The sequence below is a fragment of the Ipomoea triloba genome, chromosome 2 (assembly GCF_003576645.1).
Source record: "Ipomoea triloba cultivar NCNSP0323 chromosome 2, ASM357664v1".
Taxonomy (NCBI): domain Eukaryota; kingdom Viridiplantae; phylum Streptophyta; class Magnoliopsida; order Solanales; family Convolvulaceae; genus Ipomoea; species Ipomoea triloba.
In genome coordinates, this window is record NC_044917.1 from 25,918,287 (window position 1) to 25,938,606 (window position 20,320).

A 20,320-nucleotide genomic window follows, 5' to 3' on the forward strand; every position below is an offset into this window, starting at 1 on the left:
ATATATTTACAAATATATTTTATATTGAATATGTATAAAATATTAATTTACTATAGTTTATGAAAAAAGTATAACACTGATAAATACAATTTAAACGTAATGCACTAAATTAGTAATAAATTGTTGTCTAATTGAAATAATAACAAAATATTCAATATTTAAATTATTTCTTTAAACTTCAATTATCATGTATTAATTTTTTCATTAAGAAAATACAACTCAAGTTCAAGATAGGTTGGCAAACTCAAGAATTACAATATCTTTTATGCTTGCAAATTTTTCTTTCTGCTTCAACATTCCAAAATTTTTAGTTGTCATCATAATTATTTTTTATATTCCTTGATAGAAGACGGAGATAAGTAATGTAAGAGAATCAGAGTTAGTAGTTGCACTATGCCTATAACAAAATAGCGGTTTCAATTCGAACCTGGAAACTTATTTCTAAGCTTTTTCTTAATTAAGAAACTGTTTAAATGTTTTTTTTTTCATAAACTTCTGGGTTATTAAGAAATCACTAGAAACATTTTCGAATGAGTTTTCGGGAGTTTTTGAAACTAATTAAACATTTCTGAAACATGAAAACAATACCAATTTTGAGTTTCTGGCATTATAAATTTGTGAAAGTTATAATTTAAATGTCATTAACTAAATAATATATTTTGTTCTGTACAAAAGAAGTGATGTCATGCATTTTCATAGTGAACGTAAACATTGTTTATACATTTTGCATAGTCAGAACTCAGAAGTATAAGACATGTAATGCTTGGTACGTTTAGTTCACCAGATGTGAGATTATTTAATAGAATTACATTTTAAAAAGTGATATAAGAGTACTCAAAAAAAAAAAAAAGTGATATTAGATTATACACAAATTATACTGTGGACACTAGAATTTATTATCATGAGTATTATAAATTCCGATCTAAATGATGTACATGTACTTAACATATTATATATGTTTAATTGTATATTAAATTAACAAATTATATACCTACAAATAAACTGAAAATATAATATATTAATAGAAACAAATACATAATTTGTTAATAGAAACAAATACGTATATAATATGTTAACTGCATGTGTATAATTTATACATGTTTCATAATGCATATGGTAAATTTTAGTCCACTACCTGATAAAATGATTGATGATTATGCGAATCTAATGGCTAGAGCTATTATATTACCCATGCTTTATTGGGCTTTCTCCCGATAGACTTGGATGTTAATGTGTCACTCATGTGGAGCCTAGTACAAAAATAACTTTCATATTTTGTATAAGCAATTGACACATTCTATACCTACAATTAACCATTTTTATACTCGTAAACAAATTGAAGAATATCACATGGTAATTACAGAAATATAATATAATAAGTACATACAAACACATAAACTGTAATTGTGGATACACAATATGTTAATTGCATACACAACATGTTAAATAACACAGTTAACATATTCTGTATGGTTGTACCTGGAAACTGCAGTTAACAATTTATGTGTCTGTAGTTATCATGTTATGTGCCTTCAATTTATTTATAGGTACAAAAATTGTAAAGTGTAAGTAGAAAATGTATTAATTATAGGCATATATATAATTATTAGACTAGGGCTCACAATGCAATTTGAACCTGGGTCCAAGATATAATAATTGTTTGATCTACCATACTCGTCTAATGTGTAAAAACCATTTGAGCTCCAATCTCTCATCATGGCAGAAAAGACTCACTCAACCCGCATGCACACTTCAACCTATAAAACTTATTAGTTATCACAAGAGATCAAAGATTGAGTCTCACCGGGGTGAGAGTGAATAAAGATTACATATAAAAATAATGATGGTGTATTAAGTGACCAAGAGATCATACCAACTTCAATTTTTGTTTGCAGTAATCATAAAGCTAGTTTAACAGTTCATTTGAAGCGGCTTAAATTAAATTTATGCTACATTCTCCGACACAATAATACTAACACTAATTTTATCTTATATAAATATAACTTGAACAAACGCCATTTTGAAACCTCGGACGCAGCTGGCCATTTAAAAAAAATTAATTAATTAAAATGTAGCCAATTTAATTACAAAAATGCCACCGCGTCACTTTGCGCTTCCGGAGTTTCAACTTCGGACGCAGCTGCTCCTACATTTTTGCTCTATTCTGTACTAGTGTCTGGAGATTCAATTCATTTGTAACAGAATAGAAGATGGTTAGAGGGAAGTGTGTGACAATAGTACGTAATTAACTTTTTTTTTTTGACAAAAGTACGTAATTAACTAATACACCACATTAAATATGGATAATCATGATATTATTATTATTATTAATCAAATGCCTATAGAAGAAACCAAATAGTGTTACAAACAACAGAATGAAATTCTCTCTCTTAATACAAAAAATGAGGTTTATTAATTCAACAACTACATACTAAACTCTAACCTCATCACACACTGTAAAAAGAATATAATCCCACACCAGTCAGCAGATACCCCATTACACAAACAAGGCAAGGGCAACGGAGGCCAAGGTGAACAAGAAACCAGCAACCACCGCTGGCGAGGAAGAATCCGGCGAAGACGGAGTGCTCCTGGCCACCCCCGGAGAGGTCGAATGGGTGGGTGAAGGAGCGTCGGCGGTGGGCGGGCACGGAGCAGATGAAGTCGGAGAAGGCGTAGTAGGGGTGGATGGCGTAGGCGCAGTAGGAGGACGATTAGGCGCCGGAGCGCCGTTGCCGGTGACAGTTATGGCTAGCTTCTGGCCTGCCTGGCAATGCGTGCCGAAGGTGCAAATGTAGTAGTGCTCCCCGGCGGAGTCAAGCGTCACGTTCGCCGGTCCGTTCATGATGGCATTGCCGATGGCGTTGGCAGAGGTGCATCCATCGAACGATGCTTTCGGTACTCGGAGCACGTCGTGTTGGTTTGTCGCAAAATTAAACACTACAACCAAATAATGAAAATCATATTAATAAAAACAAGATAGAGGAAATTAAAGAACATACACAATCACTATAGCCCAAACAGAAAAGAGAAAAGTAGCAATTTACTGATCATAAGGTTACAAGTTCATCTCTAGCTGGAACGGCCTATTAATTTTCTTAGCTTGAGCTGGTTAATTAGCTATGAGCATCTTAGACTGGTTTACTTTATTCTTTGCTAGCTAAGACTACAAGTAAGAGTTTACTCAGTACACACTACACTTTCAGATAGTGGCAGTTGGTTTTCCTCGGCACTAAAAATAAGGATGAGATTTATACATACCTAAGATGTCTCCAACGTTGAATGTCTTGCCAGAAGCCCAGTTTGAGTATGCGGCAGCACCATTTGAAGGAACAGCCCAACCAATGTTATCCCCAACAACATGCGCCGTTTGGGCAGTTCCAGGTTGCAGCATAGTAGCCATGGCCAAAGCCCCAAGAACAGCCATGCACAAAACCCTATTCATCTCCATCTCCACCTGCAGGCAACTTTCCAGATTCTTATTTTCTCTTTACTTTTAGTTGCCCTAAGCTATGGAGCAAAAGAGATGAATGGAATTGAATGCTTATAGTGGGAGTCTGGAAGAGAGTTTATATAGTGAAGGAGTTCTGGAAATGGTCTTAATAAACTTGGGGGGTTTAAATGCTGGAGGTCCCATCTGGTGGAATTGTTTGGCTAATAACGCAAAATGGAAATTTCAAAGTTGGCTAATTCAAATAAATTGCTGGAAATGAAACATAATGCCATCGTATTTCAAACCTCTGGAATTTCGGTGAAGACTGACATCCTAATATATGGAGTTTAGGACCACATCATCAAATCAATGTAAAGATGGAATTAGTAATATATTGAAGAGTCAATTGGACCAAAGCAAAAAGGGAAAGTTGCAACTAGGGCCAATTCAAAATTGTGATACCCTGCTAATGGCGCGGGGCAAATATGGGGAAATGAAGGAGGTCTGGGTCTCTGGGATATATTAGAAAATTAGCAAAAAATATCATGTAAATGGTCATTCATAAATCACCTTTTTTTTTCTCCTTGCCCTGTACTTTACTGGGAGCATAAAAGTAGTGTAAATTCCTTAAGCAGCTTACTTGGGTGTTCCCTCAATAGCAAAAACTCCCTTGGGTTGTTTAATTTCATGCTGCATTTCAACTTTACTGATCCAAGCTCTTGTTTCAAAGATTCAATCTTTTCAAGCAAGTCTATGTTTTCCTTTCGTAATAATTCCAATTTGCTATTCATGCCAGTATCCTCCACCCCAGAGGACTGCTTAATCTCCAGTAGCTCCTTCTGGCAGTTGCTAACCTTTCATAAGACTAATCCTACTTGTAAAAACTGCTCTCAGTAGCTTTATATCGTTGGTACCACTGTTACAAAAATCCCCCGCCTAAGCCGCCTAGGCACTAGGCGCCCTTAGACCAAGGTGAATTGTTCCCTAGGGGTCCGCCTAGCGCCTAATTTGGTCGACTGGGCCGAGTAACTTGCCCAACTTGACAGAGTTTGTTGAGTTAACTCGAGCGAGTCGACCTTGTTAATTTTTTATTATATATATATATATATTTAAATTTATTTATTTACTCCCCTAGCCCATGTTATCTATCATACTTACTATTCATTGATCAAACCAACTTTTTCTTCTTTGTTTATTTTCTTTATTATTTTTTACTTACTTTTAAATATGATTTTTTGTGTTTAATAGTACTTTTAGTGTAGTTTCTAAATATATAAATTTTGTATATTAATACTATACTTAATATTATGAAAAATTGAATTAAAAATAAATTCAGTTAAGCCTCGTTAACCGAACGAGACACATAAAATAGGACGGAGAGAGTATATAAATAAGAGAAGTAAGGGATATATACTATATATGATATAATATATGACATACACCCAAACACATACATTATTTTTTTTTGTTTTTATAGGTCGCCGCCTAGACTGTTTAGGTGCTAGGCGCTAGGCGCTAGTCTACCGTCCGATTAGCGTCTAACGCTTACTGCAACCATGGTTCGTACCCAGTTTTCTTGTACCCAACGTTAATTTTGTGAGTTCATGATTTAACATCCAATTGGATGTGCTTGATTTTGTACTCGAAATCAATTGTCAATTTTTCTTTTAAAACAAGTAATCTAGAAATACTTAAACGAGGTCATCCTTCTGCTTCTGGATATGGCATTTGTAACCCATCACTCCTGCACTCTGATAAGACCCGACCCGAGTCGATCATGTTGCAGCGAGGTCATTAGCAAGCGGACAGTAGTCCGGATTGGGTTGGGGCTGGCAATGGTGATGGGCTTAACTATCAACTTGATCTTGCTAATAGAGAAGCAATGGATGAATCTGTTGGGAAATAGGTACACAACGTCAACCGAAACTGACAATCTTTAGGAAATAAGGACAAATACGGGCGTAAGAAAATCTGTGTCGTGTTATCAAACACTGCCTTAAAAGCGTTTAATTTCCGGTGACGGTCCGGGACGCTCTCAACTGGTTACACAGAATATATATTATATGCTCATACGTAAGAGGGAAGAAAGAGAGAAGCTCTTTTAGAAGGCTTAAATCAAATTGTTGTGTCTTGTTCGAAGATGAAGAATGCTATTTATAATGGAGTGCTGAATAGACTTGTCCATTACAACCACACATCCATGCCCTATTTTAGTGGAGGCCTCAAGAAGAATGCACGTCTCACATTTTGTGGACAAGGAGAACCATTATTAAGGCATACCATAAAAGTAGGAAAACTTCTACTTCCTTTATGAATGGTGTTATGAACATTTTTCCAACAATCCCCCACCCATTCAAAAGGAAGGCTAAAATAATAAAGAAATGTCTGAGCAATACATCAAAGTTGACTTTAATGTTAGTGAATCAGCTCTTGAACAAACACCTAGTGACATTGAGTAATTTTCTTCCTGAGAGTGATATAAATCTTGAACTCACCGGTTAGATAAATTTTGAACTCTAATGCACACATCAACTTCCATAAATTCCCGTCATGTCTACCTCAATGTAGACTTTTCAAATCTGTCAAGCCTATCTCAATAAAGATTTTACCCCTGTCAAGTCTATCTCAACATAGACTACCCATTCTAGGCTGCAGAGTGAATTATGACTATTTTGCAAGTCGTAACGAACTTCACATGTTCCATTGTGATCACCACGTTAACAATTAATTGTCGTATAGACTCATGTCTAACTCTTATGTGTCTATTCTCCCAAGTTTACACACTATTTTTTGCAACACAAATGACAGTTTGTGAATCACAATGCGTAGGTACTAAAGTTGTGGGATTCCCCCACAACTGCACATCTACCAACATATTTCTTAACCACTCAGCTTCTTGGCTTGGTAGACGAAGTGCTATGTATTTTACTTTCATAGTTGATTAAACTATGCAATATTGGCTTAGTGGATTTTCACGAAGTGGCTATACCACACATTGTGAACACGTATCCACTGAACCTCGGATGCTCATGAGTGCTCTAGAAAGATAGCCCGTTATCTTTCATACAAGGCTGTTAGCCCTTTTTTCTCAAATAGGTGATTTCGTTAGGTCTATCTCAATATAGACTATACTCGAATTAGGGTATGAAATCATTAAGAGCATTTTAAGCCCACCCTCTCAATTATTAAGTGGTGAATTCATTATGTCCATCTCAATAGAACCACCTATCTCATAGGGTTATAAATTCATTAAGAGTTGTAGCTCAACCTCACCAGTACATACATCATAGGAATAACCAATTAGTGTACTAGTTTGTGATTCTTTTCATGGCTTCGTTTGACCACAAAAGTGGGATCCACCACAAATTCATCACCTCTTGGGTTTTAAGTCACCTCATCAATAATTCAGCGACTAATCTCATAATTAGTCTTTTCTTTTAAAACAAGTTGATACTCTCGATCAAACTTACGTACACTTTGATATGTACTTTATGTACTCACAAGTAATTCCTTTAATTTGAGATTTTCATGCTTAACATGAAATATTCTCTTTTACAATTATTCTCGATACCACATAGAGACTTATAGGAAAGAAATATAAGGAGTTAATTATATTACCCCCACAATGCAACACTTACAAATATATTTTCTCAAATGTACTTGAAATCTTACCCAAATTGGTCTTTGGTGCCCAACACTGTCTACTTAGTAGACTGAGCTTTGCAAACTTTATATCAACTCTGCACTTGATTAATACACACTCAAGAGTTTAATATATATCAACCAAATTGATCATCTCAAACCACTAAGATTTCATTTTATAAATCTTCAAGATGACTCAATTAAAGTTTTAAATAACAAATGTTGCGCTCATTGGCAGTAAGCTACAAAACCAATGTTGTTTGCATGCTACTTCAAAGTTGAACAACATAGTCACAAGTTTCGCATAAAATTCTTGAAATAAATTAATCTGATATGCAAAGAATATATTCTAATTGGTATTTGTTAAAGAATAATTTATCCACATAAATATCAACAAGTTGAGTTCAATGTATAATAGCTTTAACATTTAAAGTTTTTCCAACTTCACCATTTTTCCTCTCTTGAGGAAATTCATAACTCACATCCTCAATTTTTAAAACATGTGATTTTTCATCTAAAAAAACCACGATAATACTTTATTTTCACGCACCTACATATATCACCATCATTATAATTTCTCTTGCATTTAAATTTCAAGAACATAAAATCACATAAATTTAAAGGAGATATATGTGATATACAAAGCATTACGTTAAATGTAACAGAGACTAAATCTTGAAATATTCTGAAAGATAGCAAGCATAGCCAATTAAATGAAACGCCGAGCTCTTATTTATGATCCAAATGTGCCCACAGTATTATGAAAATGCACAACACTTATTTATCGTGGTGAACAACATTGGCACAGCTTATGCACACGTAAACAACACCTGTATGATTAAATTAAAATCCAGCCCCCCATCTAACATATATAACCAGAGCAAACTCCAGTTGAACTATTTATGAAGCGTACTGTATTATTACTTCCACCTATAGTATTTTTTCCCGGAAAACATAAGTGGCACTTGTATTATTAAAAAACTAAAATAGAAACATGGGAAATAACCCAACAAAGCATTGTACGCAGCTCCAGTGGTAGGTAGCATTGTATATGTGGGTTAATATCGTTACTGTATATTAATGATTACACCCACATTACTCAAACAAACGGCATGAGCAAGAAGTGGCATATGTGTTCTCATTCCAGAATCCAATAAAGTCTTGATTTTCCTCAAAATCTTGCACTCTAAATGTTGCTGTTTCACCATTTCCACTTTCTCTTTTAGGGTGACATGCAACAACTCCCAAAACCTCAATTTGGAATTTTTTAAATATTGTATGAGTGTACAATGCTGCCATTTGTTTTCCAAAGGGTGAGGGAGATTTCAATCCCAGCTTTCTATGCCATGACTCAAAATTAGCCTTAGCCTCATCTTCACCCATTTTGTGCAATATATGTTTGTAGTGGTCAATAAACTCCTTTAATGTAGTAACTGAAAGCGATGATTCACACCAATAACTGTAACCGAAAGCAATTTATACTCATTTTTTATATATGCAGTGTCAAAAAACACAGCATCACAGAAGCGATGATAATCAAGCCAATCTTTAGCATGAATCCAGAAAGCATTTCTTAGCCACTGGTCCTTATTCAAATCTAATGCATAAAAGAAGTTGGGATTGTCATCTTGCCCTTATCCTACTATTTAATCAGACCATAGCAACACATTTACCTCAAGCTTGTTCTAACACTAACACCCATTTAAACCCAATGACAGCAGCTTCTGGTTCTGTGTATTTATATATCCCCCTACACTGGTATAGCAACTCGTATAAATGACTTTGAATTCCTAGAGGTATGCATACAAACCAGGAGGCCACCACCCAAAACCCAAACCCCACATACCCTCAATCCAAAACCCCCACCAAACAACGCATCCCAGGAACTAAACACATAATGCGCAATAATGGCACTTACCACGGTTTGACCACCTACGCACTGCACATTGCCTTGCGGACACCCTCGTCGCTACTCCCGCCGGTGTCAGGTAGAATGATACCGGAGTGTGGCGCCGCTTGAATGGCCCACCATGGCCGGAGTGTGCGACAGAACCAGCGGAGCCCGACGACGCCGACCAAAACGATCGGCCTGACACCCTGTTCTTCGAACGCCGACTACCATTGGACCTGGCCATGACTCGCGACTAGCCGGACAAGCACGGGAGAGACCCACTCTGACCACCCCGCCGCAGTAACCAGCCGAAACGAGCCCAAAAAAAAAAACAAAAGAAAAAGAAATAAAAAATTTAAAAAATAAAACAATAAATTTGTTGCCCTATCCTGGCGGTGCAGTCCCATAATGAGTGTAACACCCCATACTAACGCCCACACGTGACCCCCCAACACACCTCATCATGTGCGTTGATCAACCAAAATCGCAGGGCTACCATGAGTGCACAGGGTGCACAGAAAAGTGAGGAATTCACATATGAACTGAATTCTATATATGTATATAGTAGATATAAATCAAAATGTCAACAAAATGTAATGTATGTGATATTTGATCATTTCTATACCGATTTTTCAGATTGGTAATTGCTTTTCCGTATAAATTGTACGGAGTATTATGACATCTTCTTATTTAAACATTTTAAAATAAAAAAGATATAGCTATCTTTTCCAAAATACAGGTACATTATATTAAATTGCAAAACCACCTCTGTTGCACATGAAAAGGAAGGACACGCATGAAAGCAATGGAATTATTTAATTTGTTAGTCATTTATTTGTATTTTTTTTATTATTTATTATATTCTCTACCAATTTTATAGGTACTCAATAACTTGTTTTGCATTTTAACAGTTGACTAATGCTATCTATCGGTTTAAAAATTTTCCCATTTTTTCACCATATTTTTTAATTGGACGACTAACTTTTTTTTTATAACTAATTTATGGTAGAGAGTCCGCCAATTCATTATACCCAATGAATTAAATTCATATCGGGAGGGAAAAGATAAGAAGTAAAATTTAGGTGAAAATAGCATTTTCTTTTACCGTTTATAACTAATATTTTGTCTATATTTTTGTTAGATTAAACAATTACTACAATGCGCAACTTGGTGCTTCCAAACTTCCATATAACATTTTCACCTTAAAATCGTCCAATTGACCCTTCAATATATCACGAATTCTATCTTTACGAAAAATTATTATGTGGACGATGGTACAAACAGTATTGTGTGGAACATAAAAGAAGTGCATTTTTAATATATATTAAAAGTGCATTATTTATAGATTGAATGTACATTATACAAACTAAACTCAAATAATGTACTTTCCCTGAATACATGTAAATTTATAATATACTAAAAGAAAATTATTTGTGTACTGAATGTTTGATAATATACAAAATAATGTACTTTTCCTGAATATATATAAATTTATAATATACTAAAAGTAAATTATATGTGTACTGAATGTATTGATAATATACAAAATAATTTATTTTTAGTATCCAAATAATATACTTTTTATTTATGTTTGGTGCGTCTGTGTGAAAATTGAGATGATATGGTCCTGAACTCCTATATAGTCGGAAGGAATTCTTTTTACAGCATTTCTAGAGGGCTGAAATAAGTAGCATTATATTATATTATATTGTAATCTTTGATTTAAAGTCATGAGGCGTAACAAGACTCCAACTATATAGTTAGTCAGTCTCCATTGATTTTTGCAGCAATTTATTTGGAATTAGCCAAAGTTTGAAATTTCCATCTTGCGTTTTTGGCCCTCCATCATTCCTAGCCCAACACGTTCACTATTTGGGACCTTCAACATTTAATCCCCCTAAGTTTATTAAGACCATTTCCACAACCCCTTCACTATATATATGTATAAACTCTCTTCCAGACTTCCAATATAAGCATTCAACTGAAAGTAAAGAGAAAACAATCTGGAAAGTTGCAAGCTGCAGGTGGAGATGGAGATGAATAGGGTTTTGTGCATGGCTGTTCTTGGAGCTTTGGCCATGGCTACTATGCTGCAACCTGGAACTGCCCAAACGGCGCATGTGGTTGGGGACAACATTGGTTGGACTATTCCTTCAAATGGTGCTGCTGCATACTCAAACTGGGCTTCTGGCAAGACATTCAACGTTGGAGACATCTTAGGTATGTATAAATCTCATCTTTATTTTGAGTGACGAGCAGGGCCGGTTTTTAGATTTTTATGGTCCCATTCTTATAAATAAATGAGGCTCCCTACCAAAAGGGTAATCTTTAAAACTGAAGAAGATTAATTTACACACGGTAGGATTTGAACCTCTAAACTCAAGTATAAATTACAATAAACTTGCATTTTTACCACTTCTCCATTTAGAATTATTTAATATTAATTGCAAATTTTTTATTTTTCAATGTCTTAACCAGCTAGGTAAAAATTAAATATTAAACTTTTTAAAATTTGGAGCCCTGTGCTGTAGCCCAGCTTGCACAGCCCAAAATCCGGCCTTGGTGACGAGGAAAACTAACGGCCCCAATCTGAAAGTGTGTATAGTACTGTATAAACTCTTACTTGTAGCCTTAGCTAGCAACAAATAAGGTAAACCAGTCTAAATTATTCATAGCTAATTAACCTGCTCAAGTTAAGAAAATTAATAGATCATTCTAGCTAGAGGTGAACTTGTAACCTTGTGATTAGTAAATCAATAGCCTGACTAACTTTTTTGCATTGTCCTTCCTGTTTGGGCTATAGTGAATGTGTATGTTTTTATTAATATGATTTTCATTATTTGGTGCTAGTGTTTAATTTTGCGACGAACCAGCACGACGTGCTCCGAGTACCAAAAGCATCGTTCGATGGATGCAGCTCTGCCAACGCCATCGGCAATGCCATCATGAACGGACCGGCGAACGTGACGCTTGACTCCGCTGGGGAGCACTACTATATTTGCACCTTCGGCAGGCATTGCCAGGCAGGCCAGAAGCTAGCCATAACTGTCACCGGTAACGGTGCTCCGGCGCCTAATCGTCCTCCTACTGCTCCTACTCCATCCACCCCTACTACGCCTTCTCCGACTTCATCTGCGCCGTGCCCGCCCACCGCCGACGCTCCTTCACCCTCCCATTCGACCTCTCCGGGGGTGGCTGGGAACACTCCGTCTTCACCGGATTCTTCCTCGCCAGCGGTGGTTACTGGTTTCTTGTTCACCTTGGCCTCCGTTGCCCTTGCGTTGTTTGTGTAATGGGGTATCTGCTGTGGGATCATATTCTTTTTACAGTGTGTGATGAGGTTAGAGTTTAGTATGTAGTTGTTGAATTAATAAACCTCATTTTTTTTTTTTGTATTAAGAGAGAGAATTTCATTCTGTTGTTTGTCACACTATATTTTTTTTTGCTATATATAGACATTCGATTAATAATATCATTACTATTTGCACTTTTGACTAGGATGATAAAATTTTATGCATTTGTTAACCATTGGAAGTTGGAAGGCCGCTTAAGAAAATAATAGAATGTGTTTGGTATTTTGTATTAATTAAATACGTAACTAAATAAAGGCTAAAGTGTCATCCCACACCCTGAACCTGATTATTCATGCCACACCCTGATCTTTCAAAACGTATATTTCGATTCATAAACCATTAATTTTTTAAAGGTTTCCTAGTTTACCTGATGAGATGGCGCCGATTTTCTGCTGATTTGGAGTCCATGTAAGCTTTATTAAAAATAAACATATGACATGGAGTGTCCATGTAAGCATTATTAATCAACTTTTCCACGGAACGCCAAGCCGACGCCTAGTAACCGTTCCAGTTTGCTTCTCTAGGAGATCCTTGCGAGCTGGAGATCCGATGCGCCATCGCCTCTGCAATTGTTTCTCATCATACTGCTACTAGAGGCCGCTCCCGGAGGAGAAACGTGGCTTCCTCCTCTGCGCCAGGAAGAAAAACAAAGCCACCGTGCTAGGGCCGTACCTGGAGCACATCATGGATAAGGCCAACGAGATTCGGAGGCTAAGCCATGACCGCATCCTCTTTACCAACTTCTGCGGCGGCTCTCTAGACTCCAGGGGCCACCACTGGATGTCAGTCCCATTTAAGCACCCCAGTACTTTTGATACGCTGGCCATGGACTCTGTGAAGATCGTTCGTGCCGGCGCTGTTCAGCTGCGCTTCGAGAGCGTTCATCATAGCAGACAAGGTGTTAGAAGGAAAAAAAAATCCATGTCAGCATTTATTACTTGCAACCTATAGGTAACCTATGAAATTTGCTAGATGAAAAAAATAATGGTTTATAGATCGAAATATACTTTTTGAAAGATCAAGTGCGGCATGAATAATCAAGAATGATTTATGGTGCAAGATGACACTTTAGCCTTAAATAAATTTGGTAAATTCTCAATCACCATAGAAAAACAATCCTATCTCTCCTAGGTGAGATTTACTTTCCCATGATATCATTGAGTTATATTCTCATTGACCCACCTTAAGAAGAAAAACAACGCACCTTAAGTTATGGAAAGACGCACCTAAAATTTTAGACTAACGCATCTTAAGATTTCAACAAAAAACACACCTTAAGTTCTCAACTGAAGAACTGACGCATCTTAAACACAGAAACCATGTACCTTAAGAAGGAAAATGATGCACCTTAAGAAAGAGAACGATGCCTTAAGTTTGACCAATACGTAAAAAGACCAAATTGCCGCTCTATTTTTTAAAAAAAGTTTTCTTCAATCTGGGTTGTTGATTTTTATTAGATCAAGGGCTGATATTAAACCCCATCTTTTACATGAAGCATATTATCGCATTTGATCTCTATTGTACATACATACATAGAAATGGGTTCATGTGCGGTTGGCTTTCTCAGGTGCGGTTATGCGGTTGCTTTAGGTACGTTGTTTTTCCTTCTTAAGGTGCATAATCTGTATACTTAAGGTGCGTGGGTTATTGAAACTTAAGGTGCACCATTTTAAAACCTTATGTGCGTGGTTTGTGTTCTTAAGGTGCGTAATTAGTGTACTTAAGGTCTGTGGTTTTTGTACTTGAGGTGGGTCGGCCTAAAGTTTAGGTGCGAGGGGTTTGTGTTTTTAAGGTGCTTAAGGTGCGTGATTTGTGTACTTAAGGTGTGCCATTGTAATGCTTAAAGTGCGTAATCGCACAACCGCACGGAAACCCTTTCCCACACCTAACCCTTCCCTATATATATTTCCTTATTTTTTTATAAGCTTGCATTTTGTGATTTTATTATTACAATACTATATTTGGGCTTCGAAGTTGGGCCTAAGTTGAGTTAAGCCGCTCCAAAACCTGCAGTCCGGCCTCTAGGTTATCTACCCAATTTTAATGTATATTTAATTACTCCGCAATGAACATTAACCTTTAAAAACAGATACTAACACACCATACAAGATAAGATTTTTTTATTTTTTTTTTTATGGGGGAAGATAAGACTAATTTTCGAAACAGAGGCACATTAAATTCAAATGAATAAATAATAACAATTGAATCATGTGTTCCATCCAACTAAAAACCTAAGTTGATAGTTGAACTACACATTTATGTTTATTCTAGTATATAGTGATTGATAAGAATGATGATTTGGTTGTGACCTCTACTCCGGATAATAAGGGAGCTCAGAGCGGTTTTAGATTCATTTGGACCTACTCACAGAGCGTTGTGATGATTAGCTTACAATAACTTGAGCAATTAGAAAAATCTTTTTTTTAACAGGCTCATAAAAACTACACTTTTTAAAAACTATTTAATCAATTACCAATTAAACAAAAAAAGTCTTAAAGATTTTAGAGATTGAGTCAACATAGAAGCGATGATATGCATCACTTTCAATAAATCTCAATTAAGTAATAAATCTCAATTAAGTTAGTCAGATAATTAGTTCAGTAACCATAACCATCTTCTAAGTTTGAACCAATCCAACAAGTAAACTTTTATTTTTATTTGTTCCACAAGACTAATAACAAGTTACGTTGTTACCATTAGCATATAGAGTTATTACAAGCTCCTACAAAATTTATGGAAATTTAACCATGCTCTTATCCATTATTAGGCTAATCCCATTCATTCTATTTACAGGCTTAGAGAGTCGAGACCATTAATTAATCAAGATTAAGCTGTCAACGGAGATGCCCCTTGAAACAGATCAGATGATGCATTCCCACTCTGAATTCCACACTGCCTTTTCGCCTCACTTTCTTCTTCTTCTTCTTCTTCTTCCTCCTCCAACTCTTCTTCTGCATCCCAGAGAAACCGAGCATAGGAAGCCAGAACGTAACTGCAATCAATCCGATTACACATGTTATTTCCAGATTCATATTCGTATCAATTCAAGATTCATGATGTTTTTACCAGTCATCTGGGTCAGATTTGACGGCTTGATCAAAGTAAGATTGGGCACGAGCGGAATCTTTATGGGTTTGCCAAATGAGATCAGCATACAGTGACAGCACACTCCCATCACTGGGATTAGCCAGAATTGCTCTGCCACAATACTCCTCTGCTTTTACTGTGTCTCCTCTAACCTGTTAACAACAGAAGATTAGATTAGATTAGATTTATGTTTATCAGCGAAGGTTTTGGGATTGTGAATTTGTGATTACCTCTTTTAGGAATTTAGCATAGTTTGCAAGCAATAGGGCATTTCCGGGGTTGGCTTCGATCATTTTCTGATAGTACGCGTCCGTACTATCATGGCCGTGCCAGCTGTTGGAGTCATGGGAATTGGATCCAGAGCCGGGGCCATCACCGCCGTCCGATCCTCGTCCGCCGCCCCCGCACACTCTCCCGCCTCCGCCACCTTCACCCCCGCCCACCACCAGCGTCTGTAGAGCCCTATCCTCGGCGAAGGCGGCGCATCCTTCCTGCTCCACCTCTCCCAGCCCCGAATTCGACAGCAACCTATCGACCTCCGTGAAAACCACCACCTCCTTCACCTTCGACGGATTCGCCGTCGCCGGTGGCTTTACACTGCTCTTATTCTTCCTCGGAGCGAGCGGGCTACCCAATTCGGATTCGGATCTGATCGAAGCGTGCCTCTCAACGCCGCATAGCGTCGCGAAACAAACCGATCGCGTCCGCGACAGCTTCGGCGCCGCCGGCATGGGGAACACGTCGGAATCCGGCGACGATCCATTGCTGTTCGGTATCAATGAATTCAGCAACGGCGTGGATGAGCTCCTCAGTAACATCATCGAAGCAACAGAGAATAGAGAAGAGAGAGAGAGAGAAAGGAAGTGAAGCCTCTCAGCTTCTTCCTCGATAGGAGAGAGAATTTGGTGGGCGTAGTTGGAAGGTCTATATAGATCTGTTACGACACCTCATCATTGTGAGTTAATCTCAGCCGTTGCCTTTGACGGCTGCGATAGAAAAATATAAGAAGATACATTTGATGTGGGCCACCTGACCCATACTCCGCTGCTGACCACCTCTGAAGGGGGCCCACTTTAACCCTGGGTTATGTATTATTGATTTGGGGCCATTTCGGATTCAACGGCCTAAAATGCCCCACGGAAAAAAAAAAAAAAAAGGGAAAATTATAATTTATGTCCCATCGTAATATGTCAATTATCAATATCACCTTTGAATTATTGTGGTGTAAATATTGTCCTTCAATTTTAAAAAACGGTACATATATTGCCCTTCCTGTGGTGTAAATATTGTCCCTCCTTCATTACGGGAGGAGAAATATATGTACTATTTTTAAAAATTGAGGGGCAACATTTACACCACAAATAATTCAGGGGTGACATTGATAATTGGCATATTATGGAGGGGCAAAAATTATAATTTTTATGAAAAGGATTACTCCGTATTTATTTCAAATACTTTTTACGGAGTATGGAGTATATATTATTTAAGAGTTAATTCCAGCAATGGTCCTCCGACTATGTTGATTTTTCAAAATTAGTCCCCGACTTTTAATTTGGTCAATTTAGATCCCTCGACTTTCAAATTATTTCCAATGTTAGTCCTTTCGTCAAATTTTGGTTAAATTGGGGTCAAATGAAGGGGTAAAATTGTCCGTTCACTTGTATACTCGTATTTCTCCTGTCCTATACGCTATATATATGAATATAATATCTGTCGAAGAGACATCAACTGAGATTATATGGCTTTGATTGAGATTTCGACTGAGATTATATTCATATATACAACGTATAGGATATGAGAAATACGAGTAATAATACACTAAACTGGTGAACGGACAATTTTACCCCTTCATTTGACCTCAATTTAACCAAAATTTGAAGAAAGGACCAACATTGAAAATAATTTGAAAGTCAAGGGACCTAAATTGTCCAAATTAAAAGTCGGGAACTAATTTTGGAAAATCAACATAGTCGGAGGACCATTGCTGGAATTAACTCTATTATTTAATATGATTTGTAGCATGCATTATTTTTGCCCATATTCCATGTGTCATGTGTGTGATATACTGATATGAGATTGAGGGATATATAACATTACGTAAATTAACAAACAGTACTGAAAAAAGAAAAGGGTCACACTTGTACTGCTAGAATGGAAAATGTGTCTAGAATAATAATTGCTCTGCTACTGCTTGCTAAAAAGAAGAAAAAAAAAAGTACCAAAAAAATATTTAAAATAAGAAAAATTGTAATTTATGTCTCTACATAATATGTTAATTATCAATGTCACTCTTGGATTAATAATGGTATAAATGTTATTTTTCAATTTTTAAAAAAATACATATATTTTCTCTCCCGTACCAACGGGAAGGACAACATTTACACGGATAATATATATATCATTTTGAATGTTAAGATACATTTACACCACTAATAATTTAAAAGTGACATTAAAAAAATAGCATATTATGGAGGGAACATAAATAATAATTTTTCCTTTAAAATATTTTCATATCTAGATTATGGCATGGCCGATGCACAGAGGAATTTAAAGATATGATTCCTCTGACAAATCAAGATATGTTTTAGCCAATATGAGTAATTTCCAACTTTCCCTAAAAATGAAGATCCCTTTTCTTTTAGAAAACTCCCGAAAGAGAATATAAAATTTGCATACTTTAATGATACCAACCAATAAATTTGTGGTGTGGTGAAATAAAGTAGCTTTCCCAAATAGAAGATCATATATTTAAGTCTTTGTAGGGGTGATATTGACATTTTATATTTTAGTAGGTTGATAAAGTAGTTTTTTTTAATACAACTGACCATATTGCATTGTAGTATGACTGTCAATTCGGGCCTAGGCCCTCACCTGCCCTGCAATGGGGTGGGCTAGGGCTTCAAAATTAAAGGCCCGCGTGCCAGTATTTAAAAAATATATATATGTAATACCCCTACTTCCCCAGACCCCAAATATCTGTTTATACATACTTTTCTCAACATACTGAAGCACAAAGAGTCAATTCGCCTCCACTTTGAGACTCGATCTCATGACTTTCCACATCGGAGAGTCACTATATGCTATCTGAACACAAGGTGTTTGGCAGGTTAATGAAGTAGTTAGGACCCACACCCAACTATTTACTTATGCGCACAATGAGCCCCAACCACTAGACCATTGTCTTGGGCAAACATTTGTATTAATTCAACAATACTTATATGGTAGTAATAATTCATGGTTTTATATTTATAATTTGGGTAACGAGCGAAACCCCAAATCACTATTTAAATGTGTGTACTAAATAAACTTCACTCTTACTTAGTAGCCCGCAAACCACACATGCAATGCTATTAGATGGACCATGCATAGGGTGCATTATTTCTATGCATAAGGTACATTATTTCTATGCATAGGGAACCTTATTTTTAGACATAATGCTCACTATTTTAATGTGTACAAAATAGTATGAAAGCAACTTGAAGGTTCATTATTTATGTGTGCTTAAGATTCATTATTTGAACATGTACAAACAGGTAATGTTTATTATTTAAGCATGTATATTCTAGATTCATACTGTATATGAGATTCATTATTCATAGTTAGATTTATTCGGCACATGCGCTTCACTCCCTTTTACTTAGAAATCTAATATTCAATAAATTTAGGTTTATTATTTGTATGTATAAGATTCACTATCTGTATGCATAAAGTTCACTATTTGTGTTAATGTATTTTGATGCATGGTTTGCAATAAAATTTACCTCACAGAGGAGAAGTAAACCGTGCTAGTTTTTATATTCATAATTATTATTTATTTATTTACTGAGCTAGTATTTATATGAAACTGTATTATGCCTATTGTATAAGGCAGACTTTAGATTTGTATCAAGTACTTTTGGGACATCCAAAACACCTGGTACTAACTCAAAACCTTTCTCATTCACTTTAAGGTGATACACGGTACAATTGAGACTGATGTTGACCACTTGACCGGCACTTCGTAATTTTTCCATTTAAATAATTAAAATCCAAAGGGATAATTACTAATGTAAAACCAAATTATGATTTGGGAGAGGATAAACGTTTCATAGTTGGTGTTGTAGGATAAGTTGATAAGGTAACAGTGTTGGGTTTATAAAGCAAAAATCAATTTGATTAGAAGTTGATATTTTGGAACAGAGGGCTCCACTAAGTAAGAAATAATCTCAACTTTCTGGTAGGAATAGGCAAATGGGGGCAGATTTTTTTTTTTAGTAGCTGAAAGAGACTACCAAACAAGTGTATCTCCTCGTTCCTGTGTAGGCTGGTCTACATTCACAGACACCATAGCCTTAGAAAAAGGGCAAATGTATAAATGAATCTCACTTAGATATAGTGTCACATCTCATTTTTCCAATTTTCATCTTATTTTTCCAATTTTGGAAAGCTCTCCCAATTTTCACCAAATTCTTTTCACAAAAAAAGAATTACACCCTAATTTTGAAAGTACTCACATTGCCTTACCTTGAAACCTTTGTAGAGGATGCAAATTGTAGAATATGTTTCAATAGTATCATTGAGAAGAATCAAATTCTACACCTTACAATTGCCAATAAAGCTGGACTATAAACTTTTCTTTTTAAACTGGTTAACTAGGTGAATTATATCCAAAGTACCCTTTCATTAACTGTGGTTAACCAAATGAGTTATGCCCAAAGTACCTTTCACCCATGGTGGTTTAAGATGTTATTCATAATCTATCACATGCATTTTGTTTTACCCGGAACACATTTTCAACTATCCAAACATAGCATAAAACAAACTAAAATTAATGTATCATATGAGACACATTCACATGTATTTGTTCTTCTCTACCCTCAGTTACTAGATAGCAAGAAGCTGAGGGTGGTAGGGAGGGGGAGTCAGGACCATTGT

General features: G+C 36.2%; 3 protein-coding genes across 3 annotated transcripts; 1 reads left to right on the top strand and 2 right to left on the bottom strand.

Moving 5' to 3' along the window:
• Positions 1-2,293: 2,293 nt before the first annotated feature.
• On the bottom strand, positions 2,294-3,522 carry LOC116011136 (cucumber peeling cupredoxin-like). Its single transcript, XM_031250653.1, has 2 exons — positions 3,262-3,522; positions 2,294-2,940 (listed from the first exon to the last, which is right to left on the bottom strand). The coding sequence occupies exons 1-2, from the start codon at positions 3,449-3,451 to the stop codon at positions 2,498-2,500; spliced, it is 633 nt and encodes a 210-aa protein (XP_031106513.1). The 5' UTR covers positions 3,452-3,522; the 3' UTR covers positions 2,294-2,497.
• Positions 3,523-10,954: 7,432 nt separating this feature from the next.
• Positions 10,955-12,438, top strand: LOC116011300 (cucumber peeling cupredoxin-like). The gene is made up of 2 exons (XM_031250854.1): positions 10,955-11,186; positions 11,817-12,438. Exons 1-2 carry the CDS (start codon positions 10,997-10,999, stop codon positions 12,257-12,259), a joined length of 633 nt encoding a protein of 210 aa, XP_031106714.1. The 5' UTR covers positions 10,955-10,996; the 3' UTR covers positions 12,260-12,438.
• A 2,503-nt stretch (positions 12,439-14,941) lies between these two features.
• On the bottom strand, positions 14,942-16,312 carry LOC116006488. The gene is made up of 3 exons (XM_031246888.1): positions 15,637-16,312; positions 15,386-15,558; positions 14,942-15,311 (listed from the first exon to the last, which is right to left on the bottom strand). Exons 1-3 carry the CDS (start codon positions 16,225-16,227, stop codon positions 15,146-15,148), a joined length of 930 nt encoding a protein of 309 aa, XP_031102748.1. The 5' UTR covers positions 16,228-16,312; the 3' UTR covers positions 14,942-15,145.
• Between the last annotated feature and the right edge of the window lie 4,008 nt (positions 16,313-20,320).